The 25,411-nt window shown below is 45.0% G+C and overlaps 2 protein-coding genes across 3 annotated transcripts in view; both read left to right on the forward strand.

Moving 5' to 3' along the window:
• The first annotated feature begins 256 nt into the window (after positions 1 to 256).
• Positions 257 to 10,341, forward strand: CUNH2orf72 (chromosome unknown C2orf72 homolog). 2 transcript variants are annotated; one of them, XM_046439852.2, is made up of 3 exons: positions 257 to 1,002; positions 4,335 to 4,445; positions 7,674 to 10,341. In XM_046439852.2, exons 1-3 carry the CDS (start codon positions 396 to 398, stop codon positions 7,811 to 7,813), a joined length of 858 nt encoding a protein of 285 aa, XP_046295808.1. In that variant the 5' UTR covers positions 257 to 395; the 3' UTR covers positions 7,814 to 10,341. The 2 variants fall into 2 exon arrangements, with proteins under 2 accessions (XP_046295808.1, XP_046295807.1); XM_046439851.2 differs by having other exon boundaries at positions 261 to 1,002; positions 4,332 to 4,445.
• A 5,529-nt stretch (positions 10,342 to 15,870) lies between these two features.
• Psmd1 (proteasome 26S subunit, non-ATPase 1) overlaps positions 15,871 to 25,411 on the forward strand; it is a 92,820-nt gene continuing 83,279 nt past the window's right edge. Inside the window, exons 1-5 of the mRNA XM_046439752.2 lie at positions 15,871 to 16,069; positions 20,343 to 20,386; positions 21,524 to 21,597; positions 21,764 to 21,933; positions 24,737 to 24,942. Coding sequence (XP_046295708.1) covers positions 16,054 to 16,069; positions 20,343 to 20,386; positions 21,524 to 21,597; positions 21,764 to 21,933; positions 24,737 to 24,942 — 510 coding nt within the window. The 5' untranslated portion in view covers positions 15,871 to 16,053. The remainder of the gene's footprint in view (positions 16,070 to 20,342; positions 20,387 to 21,523; positions 21,598 to 21,763; positions 21,934 to 24,736; positions 24,943 to 25,411) is intronic.

The raw sequence follows: 25,411 nt of genomic DNA on the forward strand, positions 1-25,411 counted from the left end.
CTCCTCAGAAATAAATGATCTACTGCAGGTCTTAGAACAATCTTACCTTGTTTACATGATAATTTGTCTTCCTCCACCCTGAGACTGCACCTAGTAGGTGCCCTGTAAGTATTTGTTGGGTGGGTGGATGGATGGTGAATGAATGAATCGGAGACACTCTTTTCCCTTAGTCGGTCAAGGCACTGCGGGAGGAGCCACCCTTAGAGGGTAGGAGGAGAAAGCCCCCTCCCTCCACTCCGCCCCCGCGGACCCGCTCTGGGCGGGTGAGCCAGAGCCATCGCCTGCGGGCCGGGGGTCCGGCGGGGCTCGGCCCTCAGGGGCGTGTCCTCCCGTCCCGGGCGCAGCCGCCCGGATTGACGGGCTGCGGTGCTCCCGGGCCGCGGCGGCCGAGGGACATGGAGCGCGAGCTGGAGGCGCTGGAGACGCGGCCCGCGAGCCCGGCCGAGCCGCCCTTCCAGGCGCTGGTGGAGGCGGCTGGGGGCCGCGGGCAGGTGCTGCTGGTGGGCGAGCTGTGGGAGCGCGAGCAGAGCCGCGCGCTGCTGCGGGACTTCGCCACGGCCGTGTTCCCACCCGAGCCAGCCGCGGGCAAGCCGGGCGGCGCGGCGGCGGAGAGCGCCGGGCCCGGGGCGGCGTGCAGGGCGCAGAGGGCGCTGGGCACGGCGGCGCGCGCCATCCGCTCCCCGCTGGTCTTCGTGCTTTGCCGCGCGTCGTCTCTGGCCGCCAGGGAGCCGCGGCGCCGCCTGCGGGAGATGCTGCGGGACGTGCGCGGCCGGAGGCGGGCCGGCGCGGCGCTGGTCGGGGTGCTGGTGGCCGAGGCGGGGCCGGAGGACGCGGTGGCGCCCGGGCTCCGGCTGCTGGAGGCGCTGCTGCGCACAGTGTTCGGCCGCCAGGCTGGTGGCCCGGTGCAGGCAGCCGCCTACTGTCCCAGCCACCCGGAATCCAGCCTGGCTGTCCAAGCGGCCGCCTGCAGAGCCCTGCAAGCCGCGGGGCCCGGGCGACCAGGTGAGGCTTCGCCGCGGAGCAGGGCAAGGTGCGGGCGGGCGGGAGGGCAGCGGCTGGGAAGCTCCCCGGGTTGGACCCCTTTAGCACCCCCTGTTGTGCAGCTAAGTAAACTGAGGCCGAGTGCGCGGAGGTGCCTAGCAGCCGTCCCCTCAGCACGTTAGCTTTAGGGGGCGGGCCCTGGACAAGGGGTCAAGTCTGCCCTGGGAGATTTGGAGTGTTTGCCTGATGCAGGGCGCTAGGAAGGCCGAAGGGACGAGCATAAGGTAGGAAGGTGGTAGGAAGAAGGGCTGGACTGGCCAGGCTTGGTGGGGGGAGGGGGATGGGGAAAGAGGACAGAAAAGCCTTGGGATGCAGAAGCCTGGGGTGGTGGGACACCTGTGTGTGGAAACTGGGACTGTGGGGTGCCTGGAGCTTCCAGGACGCAGTGCAGCCAGGGATGCGTTGAGACCTCGAGGCCACCCTGGAGGCTCGGTGGGGAAGTCCGGCGGGGTAAGAGACAGAAGGTAAGGGACTTGTGGGCCTGGAGGAGGCTGCCAGGAACTGAAAATAATGAATTTTCTAGTGCTTCCTGGTTTCGGGCTCAGGTTGCACACCCGCTGCAGAGGGCACCTTTCCATCTAACTGCTCTGAAGTGTAGAGAGGGGAGTGGGTCCCCCCGCCAGCGGAGACAGCTGCTGTCCACAGAGGGAGCAGGCTTCAGCATCTCCCCCATCCTGGTTCACAAGGTTTTACAGGAACTCTCCAGTGTTTGGGGTTAAAATGGGGTTAGTAATGCTGAGTCTGGCAAAACCGGGAGATCTTTGCACCCAGCTTGGGGAGCCCTCCAAACCCTGCAGCCTCCACCTCCTGAAGGGTTAATGAAAACTAGAGTGGTTGTGTTGTGTTTCCTGGGGTATCTGGTTGGACAGCTACTGGGAGATGCCGGACATGGGGAGGGGTTGCTTTCTCAGCAGGGAGACCTGCTTCCTGTGATGTTAAAAAAGTCACAGACTCACCAGAAGTCTAACTTGCCTGGTAAGGGCTATCCCTCTCAGCTGGGATGCACCCCAGCCTCCCCACCCTCACCCACTTTCTGTTGAGGCCTCTAGGCCTCAAATTCAGCCATTAGCAAGGGAAATACCTCCTGTGGAGCCTTGTTCTAATCAATTTTTCAGCCCCTTCTTCCCTGACCTGGCCCTCTGGGGGAAAGAAGGAAATTCACACAAATTTTATGCACCCTAATGAGCTGATGCCTGGAAAATTCTCCCAGGCTTTAATCTCTTGGATTCTCCCATTCCCATGGGAGCTTGCTCTGGCCTCCTAAATGTTTGTACCCAAGGCCTGAAAAGCCTTTTCTCTCCTCCTCCTCTCTGCTTGGCCAGTCTCACCTCTCCATTCAAACTGGACTTCCTCCTCCAGGAAGTCCTCCTGGAAAGCTCTGCACTCCAGTTGGCAAGTTCACTGATGAAAACCCAGAACCCTTTGCCTTCCTGCTGTCTAAGCTCTTACCATGTGATTTTGTGCCCGTTCCCTGTGGGTTTAATCATGCTCGTAGTCCCCTTCCTAACACCTTGCCTAGCATACAGAATGGGATAAGTGACTCTTCACCTCCTTTTAAATAAATACTTTAAAAAGTTTAATGCTTTGCAAAGGCATCATTTTATGTTAAACTCTCTCCTACTTTTTTTTTTTTTAAAGAGAGAGAGAGAATTTTAATATTTATTTTTTAGTTTTCGGCGGACACAACGTCTTCGTTTGTATGTGGTGCTGAGGATCGAACCCGGGCCGCACGCATGCCAGGCGAGTGCGCTGCTGCTTGAGCCACATCCTCAGCCCCTACTTTTTTTTTTTTTTAAAAAAAAGCAACATACATACATACACACACACACACACACACACTGAACAAAATGAAAGCTTTCATTACTGAATAAAGGGACTGTAGTTATGATTTATTGCCTACCCATTTCTTTGCAGCTTTTGCAGTGGACAGTGTTATTACCCTCACACCAAATGGACTCACATTGCTAAGGTTTTCCTATTGGATGCTCTGGTTTTTAAGTTTTCTGATTTCTTTCCTTACTGCCTGCAGATGATAATTTTTTTTTTAAGTTGCTTGCCTTGTGTCAGTTCTGCTTTACACAGTTTCAGTGTCTAATCCAGCTGCCTTTGGGTTGAAAGCCTAAGGATCCCATCTTGTTAGAACTGGATATAAATTAAGAGTAAATAATCTGTGAGTAAAGACTGTAAACAGGTTTTTTTGTTTTGCCTATCTGCTGCCAGAAGTTTTTATTCTTTTTTTTTTTTTTTTTTTTTTGCAGTGCCTTAAAAATGATAAGTCAGGCATGGTGGTGCATGCCTATAATCCCAGTGGCTCAGGAGGCTGAGGCAGAAGGTTCATGAGTTCAAAGCCAGCCTCAGCAACATTGAGGCGCTAAGCAACTCAATGAGACCCTGTCTCTAATAAAATACAAAATAGGGCTGGGGATGTGGCTCAGTGGTTAGGTACCCCTGAGTTCAATCCCCAGTAACTCTGACCCCCAAAAGAATGATAGGCAAGTGCTCTACCAATGAGCTCCAACTTCCCCCTGCCTTTATTGGGGATTAAACCCAGTGACATTCTACTTCTGAGCTACTTCCCCTGTCCTTTTTATTTTCTTAATTTATATTTTTGTTTATTTATTTGTTTTGCAGTACTGGAGATTGAACTTGGGGGGCTCACAACTGAGATATATCCCCAACCCTTTTTATCTTCAGACAGGTCCTCCCTAAATTGCTGAGGCTGGCTTTGAATTTGCAATCCTCCTGCCTCTGCTTCCTGAGTTGCTGGGATTACAATCTTGTGCCCCCACACCTGGATCCAAATCGTTCTTTAAAAAAAAAAAAAAAAGAGGAAGAAGAAGGAAAAGAAAACATTTCCTGTTGACTTTATTCCAGATGCTTGGGGATCCCAGGTGATCTCCAAATAACTGGAATGGTACTTTAATTTTGCTAAGAACTAGAATCAATATTGTCTCAAATTATAATTGTTTCATATGTGATTACCAAAAAAATATTAAATCTATTTCTGTTAAGCAAGAGTTTGAACTAAAAATCAGGGAGGCATTTCTGCCCTTGAGTATTCTCTTTGGTGCTTTGTCATTGTAATTAATTTCACGTTTTGTTGCTATGGTTTTCCCAGCATGGTACCAATGTCATAGAGTAATTTGCGAGGATGAAATGAAATGATCACAGTTGAAACTAGGACCGGTGACAGTTGAGACTCTTGGTTTGCTGGACAGAACGTTTTCCAGTCTTATGAAGCAGGAGCCATCTTTCTGACCTTGACCTGAGGGGCTTTGTGTTCTTCCTAGAAGAAGGAACTTGGGAGAGATCTGGCCTCCCAGGACTGCTGGCCTGTTTTACTTGGGGTCCTTGGAGCCAGAGGAAGGACCAAGATGCCACCTCCTCCAGATGCCCAGCTCAGGGTGAGTGCTTCAGCTTCCTGTACCTTCCTGAGGGCTGGGTGTGTAGACACAGGGGCCTCAAGGACAGAGCAAAAGAACATCCATGGAGCACCTGCTGCATACATGTGAGCATGGGGGGAGCCATGTGAACTGCCTCCCCTCCAGGCAGTGGGAAGGCTGGTCTTTTGCCCCAGGAGTGTCACCTAGTGAAGGAGGTGTGAGGAGGTCTGTAATGCAGGTGAGCAGTCAGGCACCCTGAGGATCCAGGGAGTGTCAGAGTGAGTAACATGTGAGCTGGGAATGGAGGTCTTTCTGTAAGTAGAAATGAGAAGGTTGGGGGAGAGGACAGCCCGAGCAGAAGCTTGACAGCAGATATCAGAAAAGCCCTCGGAAGTGTCCAGGGTTGAGGTACAGAAGGAGAGTAAAGGCCTGAGGTGAAGAGGAGAGTTAGGCCACACCGGGGGCTCTGAATGTCCTTCAGGGGTAGAGGGCCACTGGTGATTCTGAGCAGAGCTGTCAAGATGAAGGGTGGTTTAGAAAGGGGGCTGGACTGTGGGGCAGGGAGAGCACAGAGGTGGAGCCCAGCTGTCAGGGACTGCAGCAGCCCAGGAGAGACTTCTTGTGGCCCAAGGGTCAGTGTGGGACAGGAGAAAGGGAAGGGAAAGACAATGGGCAGTAGTTTAAAATAAACTGACATTGTGTCCCTTATTTTAAAAATAGTTGATATGTCAGCCTTATATTGCTGCAAAAGAAATTGCCACAAAAGTTAGTAGCTTCAAACTAGAAACATTAAGGTCCCTGACTTGCTGTTAGTGGGGCTGTTTGTTCTTGCTCCCACCAGGCCCCCCAACAACATCGACTCCCTTGTTTCTAATCTGAGGCGGTGTCACACAGTTTAAGGTAGTTACAGGAGTGACTAGCCATCCCCTCTGTCTTGTGAGGCTCCCTGTTCAACACCTGTCTCTGTATTCCCAGAGCCCACCCACACCAAAGGAGGGGTTTATACAGGGGCAGCTCACTTAAAGGGCCATGATCTTGGGGCTAGCTTCAAATTTTGCCTATTGTAGTTGCAAACTTAAAAAATATTTTAAGAAAAGGAAAATGAATACTAAAAGTTCACTTGATCCTATCATTCAGCAGTAACAACAATCAATATTTGGGGGTAGACCATTCCATTTGTCTGTCTTTCCTTCTCTCACTGTCTTTGTACTATTTAAATTTTAATATTTACTTCTAGGTAATATCTAATCTGCAGAATGAAGTAGGTATTCAAAACAGTCAATCAGGGGTTGGGGTTGTGGCTCAGGTAGAGCACTCGCCTCGATTGTGGGAGACCCTGGGTTCGATCCTCAGCACCACATAAAAAATAATAAGTGAAATAAAGGTATTGTGTCCAACTACAATTCAAAATAAATAAATATTAAGAAAAAAAAAAACAGTCAATCACAAAAATGTTAACTTTTAACTTTGTGGTCATCATTTAGCATCTGTCATGAACCTAGGGGGGAAATAAAGCAAAGGAATCATTAATAGTTGTACATAAATTTTGGATAACTTCCTTCTCTGTAGCATATAACAAATCTCATGTAGAACTCAATTTATTAAAAGGCAAATTTCATTTATGGATTATGTACTTTTATCCTACTGTATCCAAGGGGATGGGCTCCAGAACTCCACTTGAAAACCAAAATGTATGTATATTCAAGTCCTTTATGTAAAATGGTGTATAATTTACCTATGTATATCCTTCTGTATGCTTTATTCACTTATTTATTTTGTGGTGCTAAGGATGGAACTCAGGGCCTCATACATGCTAAGCATATTCTCTACCATTAATTTACACACCCAGACCGCCTGCTGTATACTTTAAATCATCTCTAGATTACTTACATCCCTATAGTATTGTGAAAGCTATGTAAAATAATTGTTATACTGTGTTATGTAGGGAAATAATGACAAGAAAAAAATCTGTATTTGTTCAATACAGATAAAACTTTTTTTAATTGGTTGAATCTGTGGATGAAAAATACAGGGATATAGAGAGTCAACTGTACATACATTTATAATAAGCATGACAAATATAAGATCTTATACTTGGGCTGGGGTTGTGGCTCAGTGGTAGAGCACTTGCCTAGTGTGTGTGAGGTGCTGTGTGAGGCACTAGGTTTGATCCCCAGCACCACATAAACAAATTAAACAAATAAAATAAAGATATTGTGTCCATCTACGACTAAAAAAAAATTAAATTAAAAGACCTTATACTTACCATGGAATCTGTTTTTTTCGTCCATAACATATTATGGCAATAATTATGTCAGTAACATCTTTTATTTTTTTTAAGGTAGTTGTAGATTAACATGCAATTATAAGGAATAAGAGAAAGAGCTCCTGTGTACATTTTACTTAGTGTCCCCCATGGTAACATCTGAAGTTTTTTGTTTTTTTTTTTTAAAGAGAGAATGAGAGAGGGAGAGAGAATTTTTTAATATTTATTTTTTAGTTTTTGGCAGACACAACATCTTTGTTTGTATGTGGTGCTGAGGATTGAACTCGGGCCGCACGCATGCCAGGTGAGCGCACTACCGCTTGAGCCACATCCCCAGCCCACATCTGAAGTGTTTGTAACACAATGGAGATACTGACGTGGGCGTAATCCACAGATCATATTCCGATTTACCTAATTTACTGCACTCATTTGTGCTTTTAGTTCTATGGAACTTCATATATCATTTCTAATGCTGAATCCCACCATATGTGTGAGTCATAGTTTTCTCTCTGAGTCCCTTTGCTGGACACTGAATCAGAATCAGGATGCTTTCAGATGCTGGGTAAGAAGCCTGGGGCTCAAAACAGCATAAGATATATAAAGGAATTCATTATCACACCTAAAGGACAGTTCAGAGGTGGAGTTGGCTTCAGAGTTGGTTGATCCAGGAACTCAGTGAACTCCACAAAGACTCAGGATTTTTCCTCCTCTCTTCTGGGCCATCCTCAATGTATGTTTCCTCCTTAGACTGGAAGCAAGATGGCTGCAGCAGTTCCACTAATTATTCCTAATTATTTCCTCAGGATAAAATCCTAGAAGTGGAATTGCTGGGTCAAAGAGTATGTACATTTTTAAGGTTTTTGATCTGTATTTTGTTTGGCTTTTTAAAGTAGATACGCACTGGGGCAACTTCCTCCCTTTCAGTCCTTGCTTACCGACTTATAAACTTTTTCTTCTGATTGGTCATTCCTTCTGTGTTCCAGAGAACTTCCAAGACTCACAGGAGGAGCTGGCACTCACAACCATATTTCCCAACGGAGACTGTGAAGACCGTGGAAGTGGACCCAAAGCCTGTGATGGAGTCGTTCACATGCCCCCTGAGCCCACTGGAGAAACCAGATGAAGGCTGGACCCTCAGACTGTCCCTGGCTCTGACCCACACCCTGAGGCCTGACCCTTCTCACTGAGCCCCCAAGCTGACCTTGTCTGGTGGTGATTGTGAAAACCCCTCTTTTAGGGGCTGTCACATTCCCTATTGCCAGTTCGGGAGCAGGACTTGCTAAGACAGGCAGGGCCTAGGAAAACTGTCCCTTGGGACCGGCTCTCCACTTGCCATTTGCTACTGTGATCATAGTAAGGTTATTTTAGCTCTCTGTACCTCAGTTTCTCTAAGCCAAGGAGACCGGTAGCTCTCTACTTTGAGGCTCTGCAGAACTGTGGCACCCCAGGGTGTGTGCAGCACTCTGGACACATGCAGGAGAGTGCAGCTGGAAGGAACTCTGGGCCAGATATCATCAGATCTGGGCTGTGACTTGGGGTGTGTCATTCCATCTCTGGGACTTCTGTTTTCAAATGCATGAGGGGCTGCCAACCCACTGGCTTTTCAGCCAGGGGCTGGGCTGCCCTTCCAGGCAGCATTGGAAACCTGTGTGTTGGGGTGGGTCACTGACTGTGGGGCACCCCTGGCATTTAGTGGGAATCCTGCAATGTACAGGGTGGTCTCCAACAGCAAAGAATTGGTTCACTCAATATTGTGACACCTTTGAGACACTGGAAGAACCAGTCCCTTTTTCCTGTCAAATTCTGGGAAGAGTCCCCCCAGAGAGTGTCAGGCTTCTTGGGACCTTGGCTCTTAGAACAAGCCAAAATAAAGACCACATTGTTGCCCCGGGGGCCTGTCAGGCCAGAGCCAAGATGGTCCCTGTGTTGCAGGGCCAGGACAGAAATAGCCCTGCATGCCGGTGAGAAGAAAGGGCTGCTCTCTTTCTCATGTTGATATTGACTTTCTGTGCCAAGTCCTTGGAGGGTAAGAATGCTGGGAGCTGCCCACAGCACCACCCAGAGGAAGGCAGGGGGCAGGGGATGCTCGGGTCAGCTCTAGGTCTCAGTTCCTATCCCAAGGTCAAAGCAGACTCAGCCCTGTACCTCAGTTTCTCTAAGCCAAGGAGACGGGTAGCTCTCTACTTTGAGGCTCTGCAGAACTGTGGCACCCCAGGGTGAGTGCAGCCTTTCCTCTAAGTGGCCTGAGTCAGACAGGGCGATGATGTTCCCTGCAGAGCCGGCAAGGCCTGTGTTCACCCACAGGCTGCTCAGCATCCCTCTCTTGTCGACTTTGAGCCCTGGAGAAATCCGGTCTTCAGACTCAAGCGGGAGGGCAGCTCCTGATTTCCCCGGTGGGAACCCCCCACCCCTCAGGGAAGTGGCCACGCCCATTCATTCCTGCTATCGATTCGTTCAGCAGACACAGTCGTGCCCACTCTTTAGCTCGCGGCCTTCCAGTTGTTATTTCAGCTTTCTCTGTGATGTTGCCAAATTGTAGAACGGAAGCCTCTAGCCGAGGGGCTCTGTGATGTTAAGGAAGGGCCCTCTCTATTCTGTGCCTCAATTTCTTTTCCATAACAGGGAGCCAGGTCCTACCCCTCCCTGGCCTCGCAGGGATGGTGTGAGGTCCCACGAGACAACATCTTCCTTGGGCCTGGGTGGCAGTGACATTTTTTAATAATGCAGGGTTGTCTCCCCAGTAGATAGATCCAGCTGGCATCTTTACATAGCAGGAATTCAAGAAATTTTGATTCATTGGTTTTACTTTTAACTGGGGAGACTGGTATATTCGAAGCTGCTATATTTTTCTATTTCCTCATTGATCTCTTTATAATAATTTTGGTTGGAATTTTATCTGGTGGTGGGGAGGGGGCTTGTTATTAGTTAGGAATTTGTCTAAGGCAGAAGTTATAGGGTTTAAAAATCTTTTGTATTTGTTGCCAATGTTTGAGACTTGGCACATTAAAAAAAATCTAGTTTTCTGGGTGGATGTGGGGCATGTTTTCATTTCCTTCTCCACTTAGATGCCCTCTCCTACCTTCCCACCCACCCCATCCCCCACTGCACTTCCTTCACATGACACCTGCCTGGTGCTGGCTCAGGTGAGCATTTGAGTTTGCAGTCTATGGTTTAAGCGGTGTTTTATACATTATTTTTTCATTACTTTCAGGATTTCTTGTGAATAGTTAAGAAAAAAGTCTTTGTTTCCTGGGATTTGGGTGCTTACTCTCAACTGGTAAAACAGAGCTGAGATGGATCTCTGTTTCCTTGAGACATGGCTGTGATGTGTACCATCCTTGAAGGGACAGTCTCAGTGCTGTTTCCTAGCAGACAGATTAGTTGGGTGCTACCAGGGATGATCTTGGTGATGGGTCTCTTCCCTGAAGGACTTTAGAAGGCATGAAGTTTAGTGGGCCTGTGGGAAGCCAGAGACCTTGAATTAGATCAGTGGTTCCCTGGAGCCATGGGTGAGGGTCTACTAGCCAGCCCAGCGTCTGGGTTTTCTGGTACTAATCTCTAATGTGGCAATAGTTTGCCGCTTCTGACTTGAATGGATAATTCCTTTTATCTAATAAAACCAAACAGTACCCCACTGGTGTCTAATCAAAACTGAGTGAATCTTCCCCTTTGTTCTCATAGCGTGTTCCTCACATGCTCTTGGGAGTAGGGAATCTGAGCAGATGGCCAAAGCCTCTCGAATAGTTGGCAGCCTGAAAGTGACCCAGTCCTGGATGACAGCCCCACAGCCCTAATGGCTGGAATTGGAAAATATGTAACAGGAAAGTAGAAGTAAATATTTAAAAAGAGATTTTTTTAAGAGATAACAGTTAGGTAGACAGTGTTTTTGCAGAGCTAAACCAGCTTCAACTGAGTCTCAGAGAAACCTCTGTAATATTCATGTCACAGTTTCTCTTCTTTCAAAGTGTTTGTCTCCAAGAGGAATCTCTCAATTGTCAAAGCAAGGTCAAGGCCGAAGCCCTCAACCTGAGATGTAAATGAGCCACTTACTCCAGGCCAGAACCAAGGACCTAACCTCTTTGGGAAGGTTAATGACAATGTAAACTTGAAAGCTTTAAGGGCAGCACAGTAACTCTGCAGGCTTGTTGCCTGTGGTCAGGAGGTCTGGACTTTGTTCTGTTTGCATGGCAAACTCAGCCAGCATAATGAGCAAGTGGAGGAAGCTGGCTGGCTGTTTGTAGGAAGGGCTGCATAAGCCCTCTGCCCTGCTTTTTTGTGTTAGTGGATCAAGAATTGGGACTGAAGCGGAATCTGGCCAGGCAGCCCCCGCCACTTGTGTGGCCTTGGAGTTTGGGAGGTGGGGCACAGTGCAGGGTGCAGGGTGGTCAACCTGGATCCTACACACATGCCTTCAGCCTCTGAGCACTAGTCCTCTGTAAGATTATACTTAGGGCTGCCTAATTGGGAGCAGAGGCACACAGGGCCCACTGGGTCAAGCTATGGTTCAGAGGGTACCAGGAATCCCACAGGAGTGGTAGGTAAGGAGAACAATGTGGGGTAATCTGGTCCCTAGTGGGGCTGAACCCAAGGGACGATATGGGATCATGACTTTGGTAAGGGTAAGAACCTTGTCTGGGCTTCCTTCCCCAGCTCCCCAACCCCAGCTGTGTCTCCTGCCTCATACGCAGACAGTAGAACTTCTAGAGCCTTGACAGATGAACTCAGACTCTCAGGAAGGAGCTGGGTTCTGAGTCTTACATGGGGCTTGCGCACCTGCTCTCCAGAGCACAGTCCTTGTGACCAAACCCTCATTTTGAATACAGGTTGCAGAAATGGCTGTTTTGTAGCCCTGAATTTTTTCCCTTCCAGACTGGTTCATGAGAATTTCTCAGAGCCAGATATTCCTTGATCATTACTCTAATCCCAGGCTAACCTGGCCCTGAAGGCCTACCGTCCTAGTGTGCTTCTGGCTCCCAAACTGGCTGTCAGGATGGTCACTTCCAGTCTCTTGTTCTTGGAAGAGATAACAGTTAGGTAGACAGTGTTTTTGCAGAGCTAAACCAGCTTCAGCCTCTGCATGTGATCTGGCCTCCTCCAACAGCAGCTGTTCCAGAGATCAGGCAAGACCATGGAACAGGCCAAGGGCCAGGCCTCAATGTGGGGGCCAGAGGAGTGGGGCTGAGAAAAAACTCAGGCAAGGCTCATATGTAGTTGTCCATTTTCTAATAGCCACATTCAAAAAAAGGAAAAGAAACTAGTAAGAATCATTTAACGTATATTTTGTTTTACTCAAAATATTACTTCAACTGTAAACTATTAATGAGGCATTTTGCATTTTTCGCATGCTGTCTTTGAATCTTGTGAGAAATTTGACATTTAGAGCCCAATTCAGATATTAAATTTTCATCAGCTGTACTTGATCTGTATTTAGATCTCATTAAATATGCAGTCCTAAATACATTCACATCCTCAAATTGTTCCAGATACACTTAAAAGTTTTTCAGTAACTGAATTGAATATCTGGTCAGTTTCCATTAATTAAAATATCATATAAAATTAAATTTAGAATTCAATTCCTCCATTGCACTAGCATATTTTAAGCGTTCACCAGCACCTGTGGCTTGTGCGATAAGTCCTGGAGAACACTGGCCGAAAGAAAACGCTAGAAACCTAAATTGGAGCAACTGCCCCACCCCCACTCCCTACTTGCCCCGAGTTTGCCGGCCACCCCAGACCCTGGCAAGGTCACCAGTTGCTTCCAGCAGTCGGCTTGTGCAGGCAGTCTTCCAGGTGCCTGAGATGGGAGTCACCCTCCTAGGCACCGAAGACAACCTAGCTCCTTGGTGGGTTCACAGATCCTTTTCTGCCTCAGTGTCTCTAGCCAGACGGGTTTCCGCCATGAGGGCATTTCCCCTGACCAAGCACTCACACGTGGGAAGCCCGTGTCACCGGCTGCTTTTCACATAAATGCGTTTACTCTGAAAATACGTGGTAGGCGTTTTGCACGTGAGACAGCCCCAGCCTGGAGGCCGAGTCGCCTTGAGATCTGCCAGAGCTCGCCGGTGGCTCGGTCCGGGCCGCCAGGCAGGTGGGTCCGGCCGCCTTAGGAGAGAGGCTTGAGTGCGCAGGGTCGTCCACAGTGTCAGAGCGGCCCAACCGGGACAGGATTCCGGGGCGCCGGGTGCCACCCCATCCATCACTGCAGCTCTACCGGGACTGACTGACCCTCTAAGACCCGGGCAGTTGCAGGCGTGCAGGCTGAAGCCCCCGCCCCCGAGTTCTCGGCCTTCTGGGAGCACTGTGACCATTAGTGGGGGCTGCAGGGACAAGCTCTGGACCTCTCCTTCTTCCTGCCTTCTTCCAGACCCGGCCCCCAGCCCAGCTCATACATACCTGGGTGAGGCCACAGATGACCTCGATTAGGCCTCGAGACGTTTTGTGACTCTTCTGAGTTTGAAGAGAGTTAGTGTTCATGAGCAGAACGCACTCTGGCGGGAATTCTTTCTGTAAAGCCCAGCGCAGTGGCACACACCTGTAATCCCAACTACTCCGGAGGCTGAGGCAGGAGGATCCCAAGTTCAAGGTCAGCCTGGGCAATTTAGGGAATCCTGTCTCAAAATAAAAAAATAAAAAGGGGTGGGGATGAAGTTCAGTGGTAGAGTGCCCCTTGGGTTCAAAGCCCAGTACCAGGGGTGCAGGTGGGATGAGAGAATTTTGTATGTGATTTCACTATGTCCCCAAAAAAGATAAGTAGATCTCATTTGAGAGTGTTGGGGAGGACAGGGGTTTTACAGCCATAGGTCTGAGTCCAAGCCTTGTGCCAATAACTAACCATCATTCATTCAACAAACATTTACTGAGCACCTACTATGTGCCTGACACTCTGCTAGCTACTATAGGAGATAGTGATTAATAAGACATGGCCTTGCCCTTGAGTTGGGAAGGGGGCAAGATGTGATTACAGTTGTGTGAAGTAAAGTCTCTAAGGGAGAATGTGGAGGGGTAGGTCAAGGTAGGCTTCCTAGAGGAGGTACTGCTTGACTGGGCCTCAAAACTAGTGGCATTAATCAGGCTATAAGGGAGAGGGCCTTGAAGTCAGAGGGAAAAACAGGTGCTAGGATCCAAGAGAAGGTATATAACTATATGGCTGTTCTGGGAACTTTAGGGGCTCCAGATGGCTACAGTGGGGCCAGACAGGACAAAAGGGACCTTAAAGATGGTGGAAGTCCTGGGGGTGAGGGTAGTCTTACTTGGTTTTGACTGGCTGTGAAGAATGACCTGGAAACAAGATAGTAATCAGGAAGTCAAATTTCTTGGAGGTTGTTGCAACCAGGAAAGAAGAGGGGGAGACAATTGTTGGGTAATCGAGTGAGGATGGGAAATGGCTGGTGCCAGAGATATTAAGGGGACAAAATCTGGTGCTGAATGGCTGAGATGGAAGAGTCAAGGGCACTCCCAGATTTCTGCTTCAGAGGCTTGTTGGGTGCAGAGCAGGCTGACCTGTGTTGTCTGCAGGGCAGGCTGAACAGATGTTGGCTGCAAGATAGCCCACGCACTCAAACCCCCCTCTATCTGGTCCTTTATCACCTGTTTGCCTCAAGTCTGAACATTCAACCCCGCTCAAGGCTCAAGGCTGAACACTTAACCCCCACTTGGGCCAACAAGGCAGCTTGCAGATCCAGAGGCCCCTTTAGATTTGGGCTATAAAAACTCCCTCCTGCCAGGCCCCCCCCCCCTTGTTCTCTCTCTCTTGTTCTCTCTCTTTCTCTTGCTCTCTTTGTCTTTCTTGCGTGCGCTCTGTCTCTTTCTTGCTCTTGCTCTCTCCCTCTTCATCTCTCCTCTTTTCTCTCTCTCTCTTTCCTTCTTTCTTTTCTCTTTGTTGCACTGCTGCAGTAAAGATCTTTTGGTTGCTCCGAGTGTTGTGGTCACTTTCCTTTAAAGGCTGATGAATGCCCTTTACTCACACAGACCATGGCAGCAGACACACATGTAGGGAAAGAGTGCATGCAGCTTTGAGGTTGCTGGGTTTCAGGAGTCTGTAAATTTACCAAACAGAGATATCTAGTAAGTCTGTGTGTCTGGTGCTCAGGAGAGAGAGCACGGCTGTAGGAGTGTATTTTAGGACCTCCACCTTGACCAAAGCAATGGAAGGCATTGCATTCTAAGCAAGGATGGGGAACAAACAGAAGACTGTGGCCAGAAACATAGAAGAGAAGCATAAGAATAGGGTCCAAGATGGGGACTGAGGGTTTTAAGGAACAGAAGGAATTAGAGCTGAGTTGTGAAAAAGATTACTCTGCCTAAAGAGTGCAGAATGGAGTGGAGAGAAAGAAACCTCAGGCCTGGAGAGAGAGTAGAATCTCAAAGGGCGAGAAGCCTGGTGTTCTTAGCCATCTACTGTTGCCCATGCATTTTCATGTGAGACTCAGGTTAGGTGGTGGCCATGACGAGCACAACATCCACACTGGAGCTACACGATGCTCTTCCCATACAGAACGTTTTTTTCCTTGAGGAGCAGATACGTCAAATTGGCCACCTCTCTGTTGGCCAATCGCCCCCTGTCCCCCCTGCCCCCCCATACACACACTTGGTGCTGAGGATAGAATCCAGGGCCTGGAGCATGTTCGTTGCTCTGCCACTGAGATACATCCCCAGTCTATAGACTTCTGATTCTTGAAATGTGAAAATCTACGGTATTAACTATTCTAAAAGTAAACACAAATCTTAGTTATTCAAAGGATAATAGAACAATTACTTATGGATTCATTATGGTAATACAGCACTTCTCTGAGAATTTCTTTTTTAGACAGACTTTGCTTTATTAAAAACAAAAACAAAAAACAAAAAAAACCCTCAAAACTCAGTCTCCGCTTGGTGGAGATTGCTGCAATGAGACCTCCTAGACTGCAGGGAGCGCTGCAAGCAAGCGCACGCCTTCCCTAGCATCCTTTCTCTCGGCAATGGCGGGTGTCGGTGGGGTCCTATCTTTGCAGGGGTGGCCATTCTTAAGCCTGATGGTAGACGCATACCAATGTCCTCAACGCGCGGGAGTTCTGACCTCCAGGAGAGTTAGCAAAAACAGTGACACTTTCTTTTGTACTCTTTAGTGCGGGACGGAGGGCGGCAGCGGCCCGAAAACACAGACCGGAAGAAAATTCGCTCAGATGGGAGGCGGGGCGGCGGGCAGCTCCGAGGTGGACAGGGTCCTAGGCAAGAAGCGAGCCGGCGGCCTGAGGAGGCGAGTGACTGAGCAGCTCACCCAGGGAGGCAAGAGGCGCGGCGGAGCGAGCGGGCCCTGAGTTGACAGATACACTGCGCTGCAGGGTCGGCGAGCAAACGGAAGGGCGAGTGAGGGACGCAACCATGATCACCTCAGCCGGTGAGTGCGGTCTGGAGCTCACACGCAAAGGGAGGAGCCGCTGCCGTCGCGCCGGCTTTTAGCTGAGTCAGGGCGGGTGACGGGGCACCTCCCTGCGGAGCGCCAGCCTGCGCGGCCCCTCGATGGCCTCGCTGCCCAAGACGCTCTTCCAGTCGGGGGCTGGGAGTCTCGTCCCGCCGCTGCGGGCCCTTTGGGCTGGGAGGAATGGAACCTGGTGGAACGCCTCTGCATCCCTCCCAGCCACACCCCCCCGTCCGGACCGAGGGGCTTCCTGGTCCGTCCCGATCCCCAGTTTCCCTGCTGTCTTCCCGGTTCTGGCCGTTGGACCCCGGTCTTTCTCTGTGGGTGGCTGGGACCGGATGGGACCTCTGTGCGGACCAACAGTAACTGCTGCCTGAGTGCTTTGGGACCCGGCGAGACACGTCCTCCCTAGAGTAAAATCCGAAATGAGGCTCGAGGTGGGTCATTTCTGGGTCCACTCCAGGGGTGTTTGATTCAGCACCGAGTCAGCTTTATACTGAGAATCAGCTGACCTTTTGAGCCTAGGTGCTCAGAAAGTACTATACATTCAAGAAAGAGCTCGGGAGTCTGGAGGAAGGTCCCCACACTTAAACTTTTATAAGTAAATCCATGTAGTGGCATTTGAAATGGGATAAGCTGTAGAGATCAAGTTTAAGTGGAGATTTGTAGGCTCCCCACTACAGACTGATTTGCATATAGCTGTCCACAGCACTCGACCCTTTCTTTTTTCTTTCTTTTTTTTCTCTGTACCTGTTCCACACACATTTTGTTGTAAACAAACTGGTGGGCAGAAAGTCAGTATTCCATAAAGTAGGGAACTCCAAACCACATTTAACGAAGGTTAGTTAAGAAAATTGGAGATGCTGGGAGACATAGTAGCATTTTCTAACACTTGAAGAGCTGTCACCTGTACCTGTAATTAGACTTTTGTCTCCAAGGGATCCAAATGATTGGGAGATGAAGTGTAGTTCATATGAAGAAGAGCTTTTCCAGTTACCATGCTCTGAAGACAAACATGAAATTTCTTGCCACTTGTAAATGTAGCCCTTGTTCTAGTTCAGATCCTTCCATTTCCACTGTCTCTTTTAACTTGGCCCATCTCTTGCCTGCTGCTATTAAAGCCTTAAAACTTTGTGTTTTCATCAGTACCCATGTTAAATCCATTCTTCTTTGTTATCAGTTTTTTTAAAACTTTAATTACATAATATATCTTTGCTTGAAATTAATCAATTTCCATTGTTTTTAAAATAAAATTCAGTTGCTCAACCAAATACACAAGTTGTCACTGAACTTCATCTTGTAATACTTTCTTACTCATTATTCACTAGTCACATTGGCTTTCTTTCTGTTCAGTTTCTCCTACCTGTGGACGCTTACACATTCTATTTCCTTTCTAGACTTCTCTTTTCAAGGTTTCTCTTAGCTTCTCAATCTTTAGTGTTAACTCAAATGCTTATCTTAACTTGCCACTCTAATAAAACTCATTTACTCTCTCCTCCCTAGCTGCCACCTTTTTCCATCCCAATTCAGTAATTACCTTGTTTGTTTACCTTTCCTGATTAGTGTCTTTCCCTGATACAGTTTTGGGTAGGAAATTTGTCTTCACATTTCTTTGAACACTGCTGAGCTTATGGCAGAAGTTCAGAAGTATGTCTTGAATGAAGAGATTAATCAATCAAATAGTTAAATAGGTCCCTAGAGTTTTTAAAGTTGAGGCTGAAAAGAACACTTGGCAGGAATATAATGGAATTCCGACCTCCTTGTGGTGGGCAGAACTAATGATTTTTGAGATGAAATTCTGTGATGATAATTTAGTATATATTTGTTACTGTCTTTTCTTAAATTTTTTGGATTACTTGTCATTTTCTGCTTCAGATCTTTTGTAACTTTGTTTCAGGTCTGTTAAAGCTTGTTGCTTTAGGATCTGTCCCAGGTGCTAAACAAGCCAGTGTCATGGTTCTGGTGTGTCAGTTTATTCATTCATTTACTCATTAGACATTTACTAGTCACTAAAAACAGTAGTGAATAAGAAGTCAGTGTGTACTGCTAATTTTTTTCAAGAGTTTTCATATAACAGGGAATGGGGAAGATAGAGCTATTTATTTACTAGAAGGAGATGTGAAATTAAGTGGGTTGGATTTAATATAGTATAGACATATAGGGAGAAATAATGCTGGAAATCTTTAAAACGATAGTCTTCTACCCTTCTTTTCCCTTCCCATCCCCAGACAGCCACTTTCAACTATTATGTTGTGTCTTCTGGAACACACCCCCATATGAGAAATAATACCCACATATTACTATAAATTAATTAAACATTTTAGACATAATCTGCTGAGTTTGTATTATTGCGTAACAGTTTTTGCCATCTTCAAGCCTTTTCCATTCCCATTCCCATCCAAAGGGAAATTCTTTTTCTCTAAGATAGGAGCTATTAGTGTGTGGAGTATAGAATATTTGATTTAGTTCTATTAAATGCCCAGAGGCTGATTTTCCAAGCCAGAGCAATCATGTAGCAAATTAGTTACCAGTGAAATGAAAAAGAGAGTATAAAAATGTGTCTCTGTTTAAAAAAACTTTTCATATACACCCTTGATTGATGGTAGCTAATTAATGGCATTTTTAGCATTACCTGTTGTGATTTGTTTTACACCCCACCTACAACCCAGGTTCTAGGGATCAAACTCAGGGCTTCACAAATGCTAGACAAGCTCTTTACCACTAAGCTATGTCCCTAGCTCTGTTACATATTTTTTATTTTGAGACAAGTTCTCACCAGTTGCCTAGGCTGTCCTGGAATTCGTGATCCTTCTGTCCCAGTCTTTCTGGGATTACAGGTGTGTGCTACTGTGCCTGGCCTGTTTTACATTTAGAGCATTCTAGTCTATTCCACATCACTAGATTGTCTTCCCTCCACCCCCACCTAATGATATTTTTAATTTTCTCCATGCTGTCCATTCAGTCTGGTTTGGACATATCAACACCTAGAATACCAAGTTCTTTTTGCTTTTAAGCTTTTGGAATAGTAGTAGGCTCTAGTTTTGCTTGTTGAATTGTGTATCCTTTCCTTTATGGTTCCCTAAAGACTGGGCCAGCTAAAAGGCAAACCTATACTTACTGTTTAGAAATGGCTACATCTCCTAACTAAAATTGTCTTGATTCTTTTTAATCAAATCACAGTTTGAACTCAGTGTTCCAGAATGATTTTAAGATCTACAAGAAAAAATATTTGAGAGGGTTTGGTTTCCTCTATGGTATAAGGACAAAATCTTCCATATCTTTTTTTTTTTTTCAATAATTTCTTTGACATGACTATATTTCAAAATCTGTTCTTTTGGAGAGGACAGTTATTCCTTTTGCTCTCCTATGTTAGTGCTAGTACCTTGAGGCTAAGATAAGGCATGTGGGGGAACACTTGGGTAATGGGATCAGAATGAGTAAGATGGTTCATTATTTAGTGAAATCATGGTTACTTGTGATAGGAAGGAGATGCCTTAATATAGGCACCTTGAAAAATCATCGAAATATATTATTCTGTTGAGTTGATGATCAAATGTGCCCCTTTTTTCCTAAATAATTTTTTAACTGTTGGTTTATTTTGTCTAAATAATTTTGTTCTGAATTTTTTGGGGAAAGTTTCTCATTTTGGTCAGTAAATTGGGTCAGTGATTCTCAAACTGTAGTGAACACAATAATCACAGGGAAGCCTTATCACTGGACCCAAACCCAAATCAAGATTCAGAAGGTCTGAGGCAGAACAAGGAATTTGCATTTCTACCAAATTCTCAGGTAAGGCTAATACTGCTGGCCCAGGGACCATATTTTGAAAACCATCAAATGGCAAATGATGTGATATATATGGTGTCATGAAAGTTTGATAACATAGGTGCTTAACCACATTCCTAGCCCCTTTTATTTTTAATTTATGTTTTAATTTTTTTGTGTGTTGCTGGAGATTAAATCCAAGGCCTTGTGCATACAAGGCATGCACTCTACCAACTGAGCTATATCCCCAGCTTATTTTTTATTTTTGAGACTGACTTTGAACTCAAGATCCTCTGCCTCAGTCTCCTGAGTTGCTGGGATTACAGGGGTGTACCACTGCACCTGACTGAACCCTAGTGAAATCACCTCTCAAAAAATGCTTACATTTTCTGTAATATCAGTGACAGAAATGCTTGTTTTTGACAAAGCATTAATTTTTATTTGAGTGAGCATGTTTCATAATCATGATATTCCTTTTGTCTTATAGCTGGAATTATTTCTCTTCTGGATGAAGAAGAACCACAGCTGAAGGTATGAATTGAATTCTGTGAAGCTTTTTAAATTTTGTAGTGTCTGCATATCTTCTATTATTTGAAGGAGCCATCCTACATAATCTGTAGCAGTCATTGAAATCTAGCCAGAGAAGATAGTATCTTGGCAGTAGCAATTGGTATTCCTTGAGTTTAACAAAATTAAAGCAAATCTTAAATAACACTTGAGTAACCCTGCAGTTTCTTTTTTTTTTCTTTTTTTTGGGGGGGTGGGGTGGGTGGGTACCAGGGGCACTTGACCACTGAGCCACATCCCTAGCCCTGTTTTGTATTTTACTTAGAGACAGGGTCTCACTGAGTTGCTTAGCACCTTGCTTTTGCTGAGGCTGGCTTTGAACTCGCAATCCTCCTGCCTCAGCCTCCCAAGCCACTGGGATTACAGGTGTGCACCACCAAGCCTGGCTGCCCTGCAGTTTCTTTTTCTTTCTTTTTTTTTTCTTCTTTTTTTTTAATATTTATTTTTTATTTGTATACAATACATTTATTTTTTAAATTTATTTTTATGTGGTACTGAGGATGGAACCCAGGACCTCGCACATGCTAGGTGGAATGCTCTACCGCTGAGCCACAACCCCAACCCTTCTTGATCAGCAGGAAACACAAAAGGTGTTTCTTCTGTATCACATATTTAAAATTATTTTCGTCTCATGAACATTTGGAATGTACTTCCCAGTAGTTATAGACACCTATATTCATTTACATTTAAATTAACAAGTCAGTCTTGTGTGACATGGAATGACATGATTAGTTTGATGTTTTAGGATTGAAACAAAGGAAATGTGTAAACTCAAGAAAACTTATTAGTAAATTTCTGTCTTTGAGAGATTAAGAGTTTTAGTCGGGCTGGGGTTGTAGCTCAGTGGTGAGAGTGCTCCTCTCGCACGAGTGAAGCACTAGGTTCGATCCTGAGCACCACATACCAATGAAATAAAGGCATTATGTTCATCAACAACTAAAATATATTAAAAAAGAGAGAGAGAGAGAGAGAGAGAGAGAGAGAGTTTTAGTGACTGTTATTGCAGATTGGCCATTGGTTTGTTTTTGGGAGGGAAGACTTTTAAAGGAAACAAAATGGTAAGTGTATTTTAAAATGGAATTTTGGTTTTATCTTTCACAGGAATTTGCACTACACAAGTTGAATGCAGTTGTCAATGACTTCTGGGCAGAAATTTCTGAGTCTGTAGACAAAATGTAAGAAATTGCTCTATTTCTATTAATTTGAATAAGGTATTTGAATAATTGTGGATGTGTCTTGTAGCTTATTAATTTATTTAGAAAGTTATGATTAAATTGTGGCTTGAATATTTAGATTTGGGATTTTTAAGGAACAGGGTCTGTCCTTTCTAATTTCTTTCAGAGAAGTTTTGTATGAAGATGAAGGTTTCCGGAGTCGGCAGTTTGCAGCCTTAGTGGCATCTAAAGTGTTTTATCACCTGGGGGCTTTTGAGGAGTCTCTGAATTATGCTCTTGGAGCAGGTGACCTCTTCAACGTCAACGATAACTCTGAATATGTGGAGACTATTATAGGTAATTATTTTATATCTGGTAAGGCTTTATCTTGTTGGCTTCCTTCTTTTTTTTCCAGAATATGATATTGCTCAGTTTTTTTTTTGTTTTTTTTTTTTAAGAGAGAGAGAGAGAGAATTTTTTTTTTTAATATTTATTTTTTAGTTTTCGGCGGACACAACATCTTTGTATGTGGTGTTGAGGATCGAACCCGGGCCACACGCATGCCAGGCGAGCGCGCTACCACTTGAGCCACATCTCCAGCCCCGCTCAGTTTTATTTTAACTATAAATTAATAATCTTTCTATGATAATTTTATGCAGATTGAGTTTTTAGATCTACCTCCTACTGAGCCTGATTATCTCATCAGTTATGGTTATCTCTAGTCCAGTGAGCCTACAGTTTGGTGAGATGATAACTCAGGTTATTATGAGTAACAGATTGATGAAAATTTATGTAGTTGTTTCTAAGAAGCCATTATCGAATATTTGTATTGTGGTAGGCCTGATACTAGTCACTCTACATATCATGATTGATTCCACTTTTGCCCTGTTGTACAAATGAAAAAAAACTTGGATTCTGATACGTAAAGACCCACGGCTATTAAATAGAAAGGTCAGAAGTTAAAACCTGGGTTTACTTGGTCCAAAATCCATAGTTTTTACTAGTAACCATTATTTTCTCATTTGCTCCTTTTTTCCTTCCTTCTGTATTACCCAGGGAGCACTTTGCCACTAAGCTATATCCTTAGAACTTTTTATTAATTATTTTGAGACAGGGTCTCATTAATTTGCCCAGGCTAGCCTTGAATTTGTGACCCTCCTGTCTCAATCTCCTTAGTCACTGGGATTATAGGAGTGTGCCACTATGCCCAGTTTGTTTATTTTTAATTTAATTTTAATGAAGGGGTGGTTAGCTTTCTGAACTATAACAAATATATGAGACTATCAATTTGTAGAGAAGAAAGGTAACTAGTTTGGGAAGTTTCATTCCATGATCAGTTGGCTCTGTTATTTTTGTGTCTGTGATAAGGCAATAAATCATGGCAGGGACATGTGGTAGAGCAGAACCACCTATCTCAGGACAGGGAATTAAGAGAGGAAAAGGAAGGGACCAGGGCCCCACTACTCCCTTCAAGGACATGCTCCCAGTCACCTGTAAGCATTCCACCATGCCCCACGTCTAATAGGTTCCTCCATCTCCCAATAGCACCACATCGGGAACAAGCCTTTAACACATGGGCCTTTGGGGAACATTTCCAGTGCCAGACTGTAGCAGGGGAAACTCATAGGCAAGGTTTTGGATTCTCTCTTGTGCTTCAACCAGAATTATAAGTTCAAATAACTATGTAAGGTTCAAAGATTTTATAGCTTTCAAAAATACTTGAATATTTGAGAAACATCTATCTTGTAGTTGAAAAAAGGGGCTGCATGCCCTGTAGATGGGATCATAGTTTCAGAGAGCTCAAGATCATGTTACCTGTCAGGAATGCACAGTGCAGGTATTTTTCATTGCTCATTAAAGAGGAAATCTGCATTATTTCCATAGGCCCTTAGGGGGAAAAAATTCATATTCTCTGTCAGAAATTGGGAAATGCTGCACAGCAGGGTTGAAAGAGGTACCTTCAGATGTCCCTGAAGTTCTAACTAGGGTTCTCTTCTGTTTTATGAGCCAGAGATCTCCCTGACCTTGAACTGGTTATCCTCCTGTTTCAGCCTCCCATAGTTGAGAGGGAGACTGGAGACAGCTTCTAACTGGGTTCTTTGTTACTTTTTTTTTTTTTTAACTCTTTGAATCCTATAGGAAGAACCGATGGTTTTAAAGGATAGACAACATGTTTTTGAAAGTGGAGCACTTTCTTCACATTGTTAGAAATGTGGTTAAATATACCTATTTATCTTTTCTATTATTTGATAAAGAGTTATAAAGTGCTATGAGAAAAAAATAAAATCAATAAAAAAATTTAAAAAATAAAGTACTGTGAGATAGGAGATGCCGTCCGTGTTTCTAAATATTATATATCATCTTAGCTTTGGAGGGTGGTTGTTAATCAAGAGACCAGTTCTCTTTACTTTGTGTGGAAGTAGAGGATTCATGCTTCTAAGTTTTGTAGGATTTTTTTTTTTTTTTTTTTTTTTTTAATTTCACTGAGATTTGTGAGGGGGCATACAAAGTAGAATTTGGGATTCTCTTCTTGGGATCTTAATGAGTAGCATAAATAGTACCTCCAGAAAATTCAAGACTAGTAAGCTTTCTCCTAGTTATGAGACTTCAGCTGGGAATAAGGCTAGACCTTGGATTTTAGTTATTACATATACCTGGGCTGTAGTTATGACAAGTAAACCTGGCAAATGGGAGAACATGACTCTCCCTGAAACTTGGGCAGTAGGTACATTTATACCAGGGATTGAACCCCAGGGGTGATTTACCCTGAACTACATCCCCAGTCCTTTTTATTTTTTTATTCTGAGATAGGGTCTCATTGAGTTTCTTAGGGCCTCGATAAGTTGCTGAGTCTAGCTTTGAACTTGAAATCCTCTCGCCTCAACCTCCTGAGCTGCTTGGATTACAGGTGTGTGCCCCTACACCAGGCCTAGAAATGTTTTAAATAATGGCAACCTTATGGGAGTGGGTGCATGGTTCTTTATTGTAACTCTTGCAAATACAACAGATTTATTTGAAAGCATAAGTTCTAACATTTTTAATTTCCTTATTACTTTATAATTATCTCACAGGTATATGTGATTATAAATGTGAACATTGCCCTTTCTGGTAGTTTAGCTCAATTTACAATGTAATCAGAGTTATTTTATTTTCTCCATAGCAAAATGCATTGATCACTATACCAAACAATGCGTGGAAAATGCAGATTTGCCTGAAGGAGAAAAAAAACCAATTGACCAGAGGCTGGAAGGCATTGTGAATAAAATGTTCCAGCGATGTCTAGATGATCACAAGTACAAGCAGGCTATTGGCATTGCTCTGGAGACACGAAGACTAGATGTGTTTGAGAAGACCATACTGGAGTCGGTAGGTAGATGATGTCATTTTAGAGATTGTTATTGATGGGAAATCAGCAAAACAAAGTATTCAAACTGAAAATCTGGGTAGTGAAAAGAAAATCTAGTTAAAAAAATAAGGTGCTTTTTTGCCAAAGTTTTTTTTTAATATATGAACTTTGTGTTTTGTGTTCATAGAATATCTGCTTTTCTCCTGCCACAGTTCTTTTTGAAGTTTCACTTGAGGAAGTTGTATTTATTACCTTGCCTTTTTTAAGAAGAATGTATTGATAAACTATTTGAATTAATTTATTGTGGTTAACACTATTAAGTAGATTCCAGATTTAAGAATGTTTAACAATAATTTAGACAGTTTAAGACACCAACCAAAGTAGTCACAAAGGTGCAAGACTGAGTTAAGTGGACAATGATTTGCAGGCCCACTTTGCTTTAGCACCTCCTTCTCTCCATGAGCTAGCTCTCTGTACTCTAGCCATTTT

The sequence above is a fragment of the Marmota monax genome, unplaced genomic scaffold (assembly GCF_021218885.2).
Source record: "Marmota monax isolate L192 unplaced genomic scaffold, Marmota_monax_Labrador192_F-V1.1 WCK01_AAM20220418_F8-fsc00041, whole genome shotgun sequence".
In the NCBI taxonomy this organism is placed as follows: domain Eukaryota; kingdom Metazoa; phylum Chordata; class Mammalia; order Rodentia; family Sciuridae; genus Marmota; species Marmota monax.